This window comes from Athene cunicularia, assembly GCF_003259725.1.
Source record: "Athene cunicularia isolate RWA chromosome 1 unlocalized genomic scaffold, athCun1 chr1_part1, whole genome shotgun sequence".
Classification (NCBI taxonomy): domain Eukaryota; kingdom Metazoa; phylum Chordata; class Aves; order Strigiformes; family Strigidae; genus Athene; species Athene cunicularia.
In genome coordinates this window covers 22,389,631-22,403,425 of record NW_020799091.1, presented here as the reverse complement: position 1 = coordinate 22,403,425, position 13,795 = coordinate 22,389,631, and the positions used below count along the sequence as shown (strand labels likewise).

Genomic DNA, 13,795 nt, shown 5'->3' with positions numbered 1-13,795 from the left:
TTATATACTTCCCTGGAGTATGTGTAACATCATGCAAACCATTTCCACAAAAATTACAGTTATAACTATGACTTTAAAACAACCAGGATGAAGTCTAACCACTGGCCCCTAAAAGGTAAAAGAACATCCCTGACATCTTTGCTTTTTTTTTTTTTTTTTTTTTTTTCTCTAAGAACTGATGGAAATAAAATTGTTTAAGGCTAAATGGAATATTTGCACAATGAAAATGCAGTAAGTAAAAAATGTCTCATTATTCATTCAGACAAAAACTAAACTGTAGAAGCACTGCTGCTCTAACTCACAAACCAGAGACTACTACATAGGCCAGAAAACTCAGCTTCCAATTCAAGTTTAAAAAATTAGGTCACTTGCATATTCTGTAGGCCTTCCCCTCCTTTTATGTCAAGTCAAAAATCAACCTGAAACTCCAAGTCAGGATCTTTTAATTCTTATATTTTAAGCAGATTATTGCAGCAGTTATTGCAGCAGTTATTAAAAGTAGAGATAAGTCTTTTCTCATGCTAAGAACAATAATTTGTAAATGTGTATATATAATTATTGGGATCTTCCTGGGTTAAAGGTAGTGTATGCATACATATATATAGATATATATAGAGACACACAATCTCATCTGTGTGTATATGCTTACTTATTTACCATATATGCCATAAGCATTGTAATATATCTGTTTATAGTCTGCAGCATGAGAACTGAAAGCCATCCTAACTTCAAACACTCTCTCAATAGTTTAAGTATTTCTGATATTTCTATTTCCTGAATTTTACTAAACTGCTTACCTTAGTAACATCCAAAAAACCCTTGAAAATCAATTCCAAACATACCACTTGTTTACTTTTTGAAATTAAAAATAAGGGTATCCAGTTGTTCCACAAACTGCACACCCTTTCATTTTTGTATTACATGTTGTTTACCACTTCAGAACTCATGAAATGTCTTCACACTTATTTAACACACACAAAAAAAGTTCATCACCTACGCATTTACTCTGATACTAAAAACACCCCGTATTTAAAACTTGTATGTGGTGCTCACCTTTCCACCCAAACTTCCCTCACCAATTCCTAAAGAGCCTAGATAAAATTCAGAATAAGGCCAGGCAGTATATTAAAAGGATAGAACTTCAAAATATACTTTTGATCCTTTCAGATTATTGCATGTATTTGCAGGTAAGAAGTATAACATCACAATATTTGCAAGAATCAAATAAAAGAAAACAAGCCTCAAGACTACTTCATTCTTCTCTCATTTAACATACACATTATTCCTTGAGTTTCCAAAGAAGGCAAAATCATTGTACACTAGCCTGAAATAGCCAGTGCCTCACTTGAAGAAGAGATTTGCTTTTGTTATTCAGAAGCTGAAAATCCTGTTGGTGAGCAGTATAGCCTACCCTTTGGGAACAAACACACCCACCAACAGATTACCTATACATCCATCTGAAGGGCGAGACTTTTTCCATGGCATGGCAATGATGATCCAACACTGGTAAGACACACCACTTACCTTTTGGCTGGCCTATAACATATCCATGCATGAAGCACTTCGCACACCAGCCAATTAAGAAAGCCACATCACATTCTGGGTACAAAGCAACCATGGAAACATGTAAGTTCAGTCTTCTCTCTATTACACTTGTCTTCCCAGTGACAAGAATATGAAGATGTTGATACCTGTTTTCAAAGGCCTGACTAAGAACACTTAAAAAGATCTCTTAGAACCCTGAAAGGAAAACCACAAATGATAAATTTGCTTCCTTGGTACAAAGCTACAGCTTATTTATAAAGGAGAAAGATTTTTTTTTTTTATATATATATATATATAACAGTTTTAAAAAGAAGAATGAAAAAAAATTAGAAACTAAAGAATCATGAAGGACTTCATCCTCTGTTTCAAGTCCTTTCTTGATTTTACCCACAGAAATGGGTTAAAAGAGAATTAAAAAAAAAATATCTTTCTTAAGATGAGGCAGAATCTTGTTAAAAAAAGCTTGAGAACACAAGAGAGATGCATTACATTAGACCAATGGTACATTTAGTCCAGTACACTGTCTTTAACACTAGCAATAGGAAACACTATTTAAGAACACCGTAAGACCTTCCTTTTCTCTAGTGCTCCTCATATTCTAACAGCATCGACAACTACTGAATTAGGAAATGCCAGAAGATACATTGCTGTCTATTTATCTTACCATACATTTATGAACTTGTCCTCTCTTGAAACTGCTGGTATGGTCTGCTTCCATAACCTCCTGTGGCAGCAAGTTTCTAAATTTTGCTACCTGCTGCATAAAATACTTTTGCTTGTCTGCTTTAAAGTGATCTCCTACTGCAACAAACAATAGATGACAGATAGTAGTTACATCACTAATCTACCACTGTAACATCCCTAAATATAACTTTCCTAAGTAATGAGATATCAGAACTTATGAAAACATCACTGTCAAAAGTAAAAAAAAAAAAAAAAAAAGTCTGTCAATGCCTCCCTGGGTGTTTTATGAACTGAGACACAGCAGGTTCTACTGAAAGTAATAAAAGCAGCAACCAGCACCTGGCTGTGCTGTGAGATTCTACAGAAAAAGATGAAACAAAACAAAGAGGAAACAGAGTTTCTTTGCCACTTGATAAGGAAGGGTGAACAGGGAAACAGTAATAAAGCTTCTATAGAAATGTCTTGACCTTGCAATGGTAAAATGGGAGATTAATGGGACAAGTGACTTAATTTTATTTTCCACAGAAGTGGTTATCTGTGTTAGGGACAGAGCTTGCAAATAAGTCCAAAAAAAGCCAGTAAACAAACAAAAAACAGATCTTATCAGCACCACGCAGAGTTGTGTTACCAACTCCACTACAAGCTAAGCCTTCCCAGTGGTCAGCTCTGATGTCAGAATGAACTCATAACTATTCACAAACTGCTATAAGAGACATGGTTAAGCTGGCTCTTCTTAGAGCAGGAGACCCAAGCACTCAGGGTTTAGAAGAGCCCAAGTTCCTTCAAGAATTGAATGACTTTAATATAGCAGAGGCAGCACTAGTTTACAATGCAGAGATTGCAAGTCTTTATCTCAGGTCTGTAAACTTTTTGCTGGAAGGACATCAGATTTATTTTCAGAAAAGGCAGAAGCTTGCAGAATTTTTATTCTCATAATTTGTTATATGTCCAGTAAAACAATATTTTACTACTCATTATCCTCTTAATGTTTGACATGTTTCTTAAATAATTGCTTCTAGATATTAAAAAGTTATTGCAAGTTATATATAGTTATTACATGTACCATGAGAGCTTAGCAGAATGGTAACATTCAGCTTCATGTTAAATTTTTACAAGAACAGCTACTACGTATCATTAAATTTTATTTTAAAATATTGTGTACTACAAAAAGCAATGCATCAGTTTCATGGTGCAAGTGAACATTTTCAAAAAAAAAACCAACTACAAGAACTGCAAATACAAACGAAGATCAAGAAGTTCTGTTTGATGACACTAAATGAGAAAAAAAAAGTATTTGTGAATCAGCAATTAACTAACAATGCTGTTGAGCATTTAGGCATTGTTCACCCAGTGAACACAACATACTAAAAAAGGCAGCCACAAGTGAAAACATACAGACTATACAGTACCTACCTCTGCTTATTTTACTGATTGTTCCACTTTTTTCAGACTTCTGGAAGAAAGGAGAAAAAGCAAACTAAATATAAATGCAAAACCTCAAGTATTTCTATAGAGACATAAAGGGAGGCAAAACATTTATCAGATTGTAAATGCATACATAGAGGTTTTAACTCAAGAACTATTAACATATGATTTAATTAATATAATTAATATATTAATTATATATTATAATATATAATTAACATATGGTTTAGTTATTAATATAATTAATAATTAAAGTGGTAATTAAAATATTAACAGTGGTTGTGTTTGGGGTTTTTTTTAATACGTATCTCCTTAGCACAAAGTTTGGAATATGGAACTCTATAATACAAACACACCTGTCCAGTGTGTAAAAAAAAAGCCAACACACTCGTACTCATTTGATCCACTATCAAGCATCTATTGAAATACAATTCTTAAAGGAAGACTCAAAAGCAATTTATACAAGACAAATAAACATGAAAAGGTGGTTGTACATAACATGACTTTGTTGGGATTTACTCAGGTATCACATACATTTGTGATGGAATTTTAAGAGTGCTGAAGTACAGACAAGAGTGATACTGCATTTGCAGCATTAACCATGAAACTAAGTCACACACATAAAAATATCTTAGGAGCACATTCAACTGCTTCTAAATAACAGAGGCTGGGTGGAAGGCTGTTGTTTAAGAACTGCTGACTGGTAGAGAGACACACTGGAGAAGTAGCTCTGCACTTCCTACAAAAATTGAAGAAAGGAAAACAGAGCCTTGATTTATTGTGTAATTTCTCCCTAGTAACAGCACCTCAGTGTTTTGGTTTCTTCACAGGTAAAATCAAGATCATCTTTACTAACTGCATAAGGATCAAGATCATCTTTACTAATTGCATAAGGATGTTGAAGGACTTATACTGGTTCAAGTGCTTTAAGACCTTCAGATAGAAATGTCATACAAGGTACTCCTCAGTAACAAGCTTTTATATAGTTTTCCTACCCTTGTGACTTAATTCCTATTTATAAACACTTTTTTCCCCTCCCCCCCCCCTTTTTTTTTTTAATATCATATTCATTTAATCTTTTAGTCCTGCTTGCATCAGATGATCTCTACCTCTGCCCAGGTCTGTCTTTTACACTGAAATGCATAAGCTCCAACTTCCTTGGTAGCCATCTGTAAAACCTTTTCAAGAATGGCTGCATTGCATCCATGATCCATGCTTATGACCCTTTTTTTGCTGACTGGGTCAATAAAGCTTAAAGAAACTCTTGTAAGACAAGTTTTTTTGATGACTATACACATTATTGCCATCTTACAGCGTAATATACACGACATTCTAAAATAACATATATCATAAACAACATGGGAAGATTAATTTTCTATGCAAATAAAAAAGTATGTGTTTTGTGGTACACTGACAAACAAGTCCTCTTTTACAATTACCTTTATTAAAACACAAAAGAATTAAAAAAAAAAAAAAAAAAAAAGAAAAAAAAAAGGACTTTGGCCTAAAGAGTTCTAGGAGGCACCTCTGACTTCATCTGAGGGAAGATTTTGAAACTCTAAAATAGTAGGAAAGCCTTCATAAATTATATCCTACATAACAATGATAACATTAAACAGCTGGCTTGAGACAGTAGTGGAATTTGACAAACAGCAACTTACAAGTAATGAAAACAGAATGACATTATCTCATATCCCAGATACACTGCAGCAAATCAGCAGTTTGCAACAGGGATCTTTTTCATTTATGAAAATTACTCAGAGCAATCATCATCAAAACCAAAAATTATTTAGAAACATGGATCTGTCTGCATTTCATGCAAGATCACTAGATCTGAATAGCAGTTATAGATTCTAACTCTTGATTCATTCCAGTACTTTTATTTTATTTTCCTCCCTTAAATCTCTTATACATGCACTAATATCTGTTACAAATATATACATATATATATAAATAAAAATTTATAGATAGAAGCATGTTAAAGGACATATATGCATATACACCCAACATCCATTATGCTGTTTAATGGTAGGGCTAGCTCTGACCATCAATTCTTCTAATCTGTTAATTTGAAATTTCATATGCTTTACTTGAGGTGTGACTTGGGTAGCAACAGATAGTAATACTAATTTAGCAAAGAAGCAGCCACTTCGCTCTCAATATATTATGCATTTAACAAAATCAAGAAGAAGGAAAAACCTGCCTCTGAACTAATAAAGATTATATACTCAAAAACTACTCTCAACAGCAGTAACGCTATCAACTTGTAGAAGTTATGTGAAATCATCAAGGTTTCTAATGTACTCTTCAGCTGATCCAGGAAAAAAGAAAATAAATTGTTTTCTAATTTATAATTTTGATCCACAACAAAACCCCAAAAACCTAATTCTCTTAATAAAAATGTCCAGAAAAATCAGAAAATCCAGTGTAAGAAAGAAATCAGAAGTGTTAAGTATAAATTTATTCTAGTAATTCTAAGAATCCATAGGACAAATTAAGAACCTAGTAATACTAGAAGAGTAGTGTTGCATGCAACTTGTGTCCCATTAAAGGTCTCTTATATGCCATACAGAACAGACAGACATATGACATTTAGTACCACTGAAGTCAGTGATCAAGATAATCAATGTCACAGATGTTAGGCTTTCTGCTCTAGTCTCATCTAGATGATTTTATAATGTCTGTAAAACATTCCTGCTCTGGCAATTAAAATTTATTACCTGCAGCACTGGTAGTTCGGTCTCATCTTCTCCATCTTCAAGAACTACACTTACAGCAAAAGCTGAAAGAAAAAGCAGACTTTTTTTCATATTATAGGAGCTCATTTTCACACTTGATAAAGTTCTGCAGCAAAAGAAAAAAAAAACATTTAGGCAGATTTTCACATTAAATGATACTATACTGGTAGTAATCTTTATGAACATAAGACAGTCGATTCTTACAGAATTTATATATTTGCTGCCTGACAATTCTATTCCTGTACATCGCTGAGAAGATCACTCTTTGATGTAAAGCAAATTTATCTTGGCTTCAAGGCAAATAAATCCCATTACAAAAAAAAAAAAAAAAATCAAATCTGTTCAGTCCAGTATTTCACTTGACAACAGCATAATGTGCTATCACGTAGGAGACATGCATTCCACTCTATCTTTAGGTTAAAGTTTGGATTACCAAAGCTTCACTTGGAACCACAGGGACTGAGGAAATTTCTATCAAACTTGAAGATAGCTGTCATACGCTTTGAATGCCATCTCTGAAAAACAGTCAAACTTACTGATGTATAAAAAGCCCAAATAAAGATTTTAAAAAGAACAGAGACCACAAAGAGCTAATTTGCACAGACCTAGCATCATCATAAACTTTTTACACTGACACCACCCTGTGCATACACTTCTGGTTTGTATTAGAAAAATCATCACAAAAAAAGTGTTCTTTTTTTTTTCCTTGTTGATGTAGTCATCTAATCACTTTGTCTCAGCTTGCTCATTTGTAAAATAGTTCCATTTAACGTAAGAAGGCTTTGCTAAGTTTCTTTGTAAGGAGTCTTTTTCTTAAAGACACTAAAGAGATGCAAATGAAAGTAAATTGCTATAATTTGGAAGGAACTCAAGACACTACTCATCATGGTCAAATAGACAGTTTTCTTAACAACTGGGGTGGAAAAAAATCAACAGATTCAAGTGGAGTGTCTCACCACAATCATTTACTGCTTGAAATTGATTTCGAAGTGAATTGATAACAACTGTCAATTCCTTTGACACACTAGAAACACAGAACGTAGGAAAGCAGGAAGACAAGATTGTCCAAACCTGCAGTGCTCCACCTCGGATTACCTATATCCCTATGCTCTTTCAACTGGAGACAAATTTCATCATGTCTAGGAGGTGAGTTTCACAATGACATCTCAGGTCGCGACTAATTTGAATCTCAAATTACACCACTAGATGCAGACATCCCCAAATCATTCTAACACAGTAGACCCATGTTGACCATAAACATATTTCAATAAGACATAAATGCCAGGTAGAAGAAAATAGAGTACAAGTAGGAGTGTCCCCTCAGATTCTGTCCTCAAGTAAATGTTCTGCACTTCTAGTTCAAAAGTGCACAGAGAATACCTCAATCTGCTTATTATATCATACCTGTCTGTATATCCCTTGCTGACTGCATGCTACGATCATTTTCCTCCTCCTCTTCCAATATAACAGTACTTTGAGCTCCAGATAAGGTGTATCTTCCCCTACATAAACCAGATCCACAACTTCTACTTGACATGATCCTAATTACAAGATCAATACTAAACACCCTTATTCCAGAAAATGTATTAATTACATAGTATTAACCTGAAGAAGGATCAGCTGATAAGTTTGGCTTATTTGCAAAACTGAATGCAAGCAGAATTTTTGTAACTTTCAGTTTTTAATATGCAGCTGAGGAATGGCACACAAGACCTGAAACAAGAGATGCTGCCTCTCTCACCATAACATTCAATAGCCCATGTCACACTGCTTCTAAGATTTAGAAAATATTAATGCGTATGATCCTTGAAGCAAATCAAACAATACTTAGATAACCTAGAAGGAAAAAAAAAAACCTATTTCATACTATGTCTTTGAGAGCACAGATAAAGCTCTTCAGGGAATTATTTTAACAACCTACTTCATTTTCACGTTACTGAACCACAGAATTGTTCAGGTTGATAAGGATCCCTAAAGATCATCCAGTCCAATACCCACCACAGCAGGAGGCTCAGGACCTTGTCTAATCAGGTTTTGAGTATTTCCCAGGACAGAGAATCCACAAACTCTGAGCAACCTGTTCCAATGTTCAATCACACTTAGAGTAAAAAACAAAATGTATTTCTTACATTTAAATGGAATTTGGAATTCCCCATATTTCAGTTTGTGCCCACTACCTCATGTCCTGATAGTCACCATGGAGTCTGGCTCTGTACTCTTTACTGGCCCCCATCAGGTGTTTACACATGGTGGTAAGATCCTCCCTGAACCTTCTCTTCTCCACGCTGAACAACCCCAGCTCCTTCAGCCTCCTCATGTATCAGGTGCTTCAATCTATTAATAATCTTCATGGTCCTTTGCTGGGCTCACTCCAGCATGTCCATGTCTGTTCTTTACTAGAAAGCCCAGACCTGGGCACGGCATGACAGATGAGTATCAGCAGGACTGAGCAGAGAAGAACCACCTCCCTTGACCTGCTGACAACACTCTTCCTAATGCAGCCCAAGAGGCTGCTGGCCATCTTTGCCACAATGGCACACTGCTGGTTCATGGTGAGTTTGTTGCCCACCAGGACCCTCAGGTCCTTCTCCACAAAGCTGCTTTCCAAACAGCCTGCCTCCAGCATGCACTGGCACATGGGGTGACTCCTTGCCAGGGGCAGGACTTGGCATTTCCCTTTGCTTGAACACTGTTTGCCAAATTTCCCATTTGCCCACTTCTCCAGTCCACAGAGGTCCCACTGAACGGCAGCACAACCAGCTGGTGCATCAACCCCTTCTGCCCACTTAGTGCACACTCAGCAAGTTCGCAGAGGATACAATCTCATTGTCCAGGTCATCAATGAAGAGGCTGAACACTACTGGAGTAGTGTTTATCCCTGGTATCACCCCCTGGAGTGTACCACAGCACTGATCAGAGCCTGTGAACCCAGCAAGTCAGGCAGTTTTCTATCCACCTCACTGTCCACATATCTAGCCCATACTTCATCAGTTTGTGTACGTTATAGGAGACAGTACTGAACTCCTTGCTAAACGCAAGATAAATAGCATCCACTGCTTTTGCCACGTTCATGTAGGCAGTCATCTCATCACAGAAGTCTTTTGGATTGATCAAGCATGACTGCCCCCTCATAAAAACATACTGACTTCTCCCAATCACCTTCTTGTCTTTCGTATGTTTGTCTTGTCCTTCCTTTTTTGACAAGGGTATCCAGGATTATTTGCAGGCCCACATTTTCCTAGTCTCCCCTTTGCTGCTGATATACCTGTGGAAGCCCTTTTGCTTGCTTTTCACAAGTTTAATCTGTCACCAGATTCAAATCCATGTGGTGTCTGATTTTCCAAATGGCATAGCTGCACTCTCAGACAGAGACTGTCTTTGTATTATTCTTGGTGTGACCTGACCCTGTTTCTATGTCTTGTGTGCTTCCTTTTCATGTCTGAGTTTTGTCAGGAGCTCCTTGTTCATGCATGTGGACCTCCTGCCATCTCTGCTTGCCTTCCTGCACATGGGAGTGGATCATTCTTGAGCTTGTAGGAGGTAAACCTTGAAAATCAACCAGCTCTCCTGGACTATCTCCCATATCCATCTTTCTGTATTGCTGAGGACAGTGGTAAACTGAGTACGTCTGGCTAAAAATTACTTTTGTTGCAGCTGCCCTGACATACAGTGCAACTTCAACACTCACACGCATTGTTTATTAAACAAATTGGTATCTGTGATAAACGCTAAAGTCTCTCTGTATCCCATTCCTCTTATTCCCAGTGATTTCAGACATGCAGCCTCCCTTTCTCTGCCAACAAATAAACATATTAAAATGACTCCGTATCTTTTATATTAAATATTCCAGGAAGACTTTTTCCAGCTAATACATTTTAATGATAAGAACTGCTCAGACTATTTTTAAACTACTGAAGAACCATTCACTAAACACACTAGCAGATCACTGAGGACACCACAAAAAAGCCTCAGGAGTCTTCACCCAACAGTAACCAAGCTTTCCATTCAGGCAGACAGTATGAATTTATTTTATCAACGAATATGCCATGCCCCCTCTATCACTCCATTAGCAAATCTATTATGCACATAACATTTGATACAAGTAAAGCAGTCTTCACAAGTGAACTGGGATGCACTTGTGGGGGAAATTCAAGTCTTTCTAACATATGGCCAAGACTGTTCTGGCTAAGCAACCTGATCTCTCAGCCTGGAAATAAATAGTGTCTTATAAGGATTTACTGGGGAAAGGGTGACATGAGAAGAACGTGGTAAATCTAGCTGGCATATGACTTATCAAAAAAGGTAGGAAATACAGTGCCTGAGTTCAAGTGGACATCTCTAAAATTAATTCATCCACCCACAATTCACTTCCAAAACGTTTCTGAAAAAGGTGTGCCCAGGAGGGGACAACAGACAGAAAAATTCTAACTACACATGCAGCACATGACCAGATCAGTTGTACAATACAGGTAGAAACTATAAACTCTCTGTGGCAAGGGTATCTTCTTGCTGCATGTGAAGTACACACACACACACAAAGAAGGCTCACCTATGTCTGGGAGCTATGAGATGCTACTACAACAAAACTTCTCATGTCCAATCATTATTAATTCAGACAACTGCAATAGTTTTCTTTCAGTACAGAACTCACTAAGACACACATCAGTCTCTGGAGCTAGAGGTGCCTTTGCTAAATCCAGAACTTCCTCTAGACCCTTTGAGTTTTTTGATGCAATGCAAGCATAGCTCAGGTGGACCACTGACTTAAAATAGAGCACAGAGAAAAGAAGAAACTGATTAGCTGGTGAAATTCATTTGGCACAGCAGACAGAAGCTGAACATGACAATCACCAGATCCCCTCCTTTTGCTAAATGCTCAAGAACTGATGATAAGTAAGAAAAGGAAAGAAATTTTAAAAATACTTTAAAGCTCCTTATTTTCATCAATCTTACATTTATTTCTTTTGAAAGCAGGACTAAAGTCCACTGAAAAATCTAGACAAGATTTTTTGATTAATTCAAAATCTAAAAATTTAATCAGAGAATATAATATAAGCAGCTTCAGTTTCTGTTTATTTTTATTAAGTTTTTCATTATTTCCATTAAAATTTATATGGGTAAATAGACTGGCTTATAACACTAGAAAGAAAAACTCAATCATTTATTTTTATTGTTCAGCAGCTGAACTCCAGAAATACATGCCAACAAACTGCTAGGAAAATGGATGTAAATACTGTAGTATTTAAATACAATATACTGTATAAATATATATATAATGATATAATAGCACATACTACCCTTTTGAGTGTGAACAACTTCCAAACGTTTACAATTATATGTCCTTTAAATGCAAAAGATGTTACAGAGTTAATTCTTTTGCTTTCATAGACAAAATCCATTTGAGGCAGAAAGGCAACACTTCTGTTATCTTCCTCTTTTACAGTCTGATTCAAGGCTGACCCCAGAGTTATTCTGATCACCTCACAGGGCTGTGGGTCAGTTTAAACAAGCAACAAAAATTTATGATTCTATGACTTACGTATGGCAAAACCATGGCTAATAATAACCACTTCAATAACGAAAGCCATTGATTATGTTGTGCACAGTAGGCAAAACATTTAAAATAGAATTTCTTTATTCTAATTATAATCTAACGAAAGGCCTATTTTTGTTGCAGTTGGTTGGGTTTCCTCCCCCTCCAAGTTTTCAAAGAATTTAAGATTCTATGGATTGACATGATTCCAGAGAAAATCTGCACCAACACTGTCAGTCAAAGAGACAGGATGGAAGATTATGGAAGCCATTATGGAAGATAATTTGACAGCCTGGGAGCACTAGCAAGCAAAATAAATTAGTTTCATGTATTTATATGCAAACTTGTGTAATATTTCTTCATTGTTGCTATCCTGTCAGCATCAAAGACCCTGGTCTAGTCAGGTAAGACTGAAGACTTACAGATTTATCAACCCAAAATGGGGAGAGAGCAGGGGGAAGAAGAGGGAGAAAAGGGGGTGATGAAAGCACATTTCCAGCATCTGAAGCTTTTCATCAAATAAAAGCAAGTAATTTTATTTCTTTACTAAATTTATTTAAGCTAATGGCACATATAGGAAGAAGGCAACTGAAATCAGCACTGTGAACCACTGAAATGTCTAAATGAGTGCTGTGTACACCAGTATCCTTATAAAAGGTGAGCAAAGAAAAACAGTAGAATAAAAAGCATCATCATTATCCCATCTGATTGTCTAGAAGTTAACCCAAGCAAAATCATCTAAATATGTTTTCCTATTCTGCAAGCTGACACCTGCAAGCTGGAATTTATGAAATGACTTAACTACCAACTGACAAGCTGTTTTATTCTATGAAATGCAATCCAAATTATTTCTGTTTTCCAAAAGCAAAGCTGACTGTTTGGCAAAGTTACTATCCCAGCCATCTCAAAAGCATGGGATATTTACGAAAGAAAGGACTTTAATGTAAAAGGATATTTGAAAAAACTACAAGAAAGCCATGATACTGCAGTAAGCTTCAGGTGAACATATTCTATACAAGCATTAATCGAGACCCACCAAACAAGAGATAATTGCATTTTCCATTTTTGCCTTCTACCTGCATGTATGTATGTATGTATGTACAATAAATATACATATATACACAGAGAAAACTGACGCTGCTCTTCTCTGATTACAATCTGTTTGAGGTTACAAGTGCTACAGTATGTTGCAGAAGCACTGGAGCAAAACTACTCATCCCAAAAAGAATGAAATATAGCTGTAGGAAAAGCAGTAGAGTATTAGGACTCCTCCAAAAACCAAGCTGCACAGGTGAAAGGAGAAGTGTTTTACAAGAGAAAAGTCAAAATATCACAGTTTTACTTTGCTGAAAACAGGATTTATTTGTATCAGATTTCCCCTGCAGGATTTTGATTCACAAGCCATAGTAATGTAAGAGAATCAATTCCAAAGGCTTTGAACGAACTGACAAGCCTGTGCTGACAGAGATGGAAACATTCAGGAAGAGAAATAATGAGAAACAGAACAGATATAAACATTTATTTCTGTCTCTTACACTCACATCAACAGCTCCTAACTCCAAGAGCCTGTAACGATCCAACTGCTGACATACTACTAACCCTTCGCTTTTAATCTTCTCCCACCTGCCTAGACACACTAAAAACGCCTCTAAATTATAGTAGTAAGATTTTTTTTTTCTTCTTCTTTGCTGAAATTTTAACCAGACGGTATTACCTCTCCACCTCCCCCCAGCAACACCCAGTCTGTAAGGCGCTATTTCAAACACGAGCGGCTTCGTGGTAGGTTTTAGCTAGTTTAATGAAGATTTTCTTGACCGGAGCGGCTGGCCCCGGGAGGGCCGGCTTCCACGGCGAGGGCTTTGCCCTGCCC

General features: G+C 36.4%; 1 protein-coding gene across 1 annotated transcript in view; it reads right to left on the bottom strand.

The window, feature by feature from the left end:
• B3GLCT (beta 3-glucosyltransferase) overlaps positions 1 to 8,709 on the bottom strand; it is a 65,495-nt gene extending 56,786 nt beyond the window's left edge. Inside the window, exons 1-3 of the mRNA XM_026860517.1 lie at positions 8,570 to 8,709; positions 6,375 to 6,498; positions 3,643 to 3,682 (exon numbers count right to left, since the gene is read on the bottom strand). Coding sequence (XP_026716318.1) covers positions 3,643 to 3,682; positions 6,375 to 6,498; positions 8,570 to 8,709 — 304 coding nt within the window. The remainder of the gene's footprint in view (positions 1 to 3,642; positions 3,683 to 6,374; positions 6,499 to 8,569) is intronic.
• Positions 8,710 to 13,795: the final 5,086 nt, after the last annotated feature.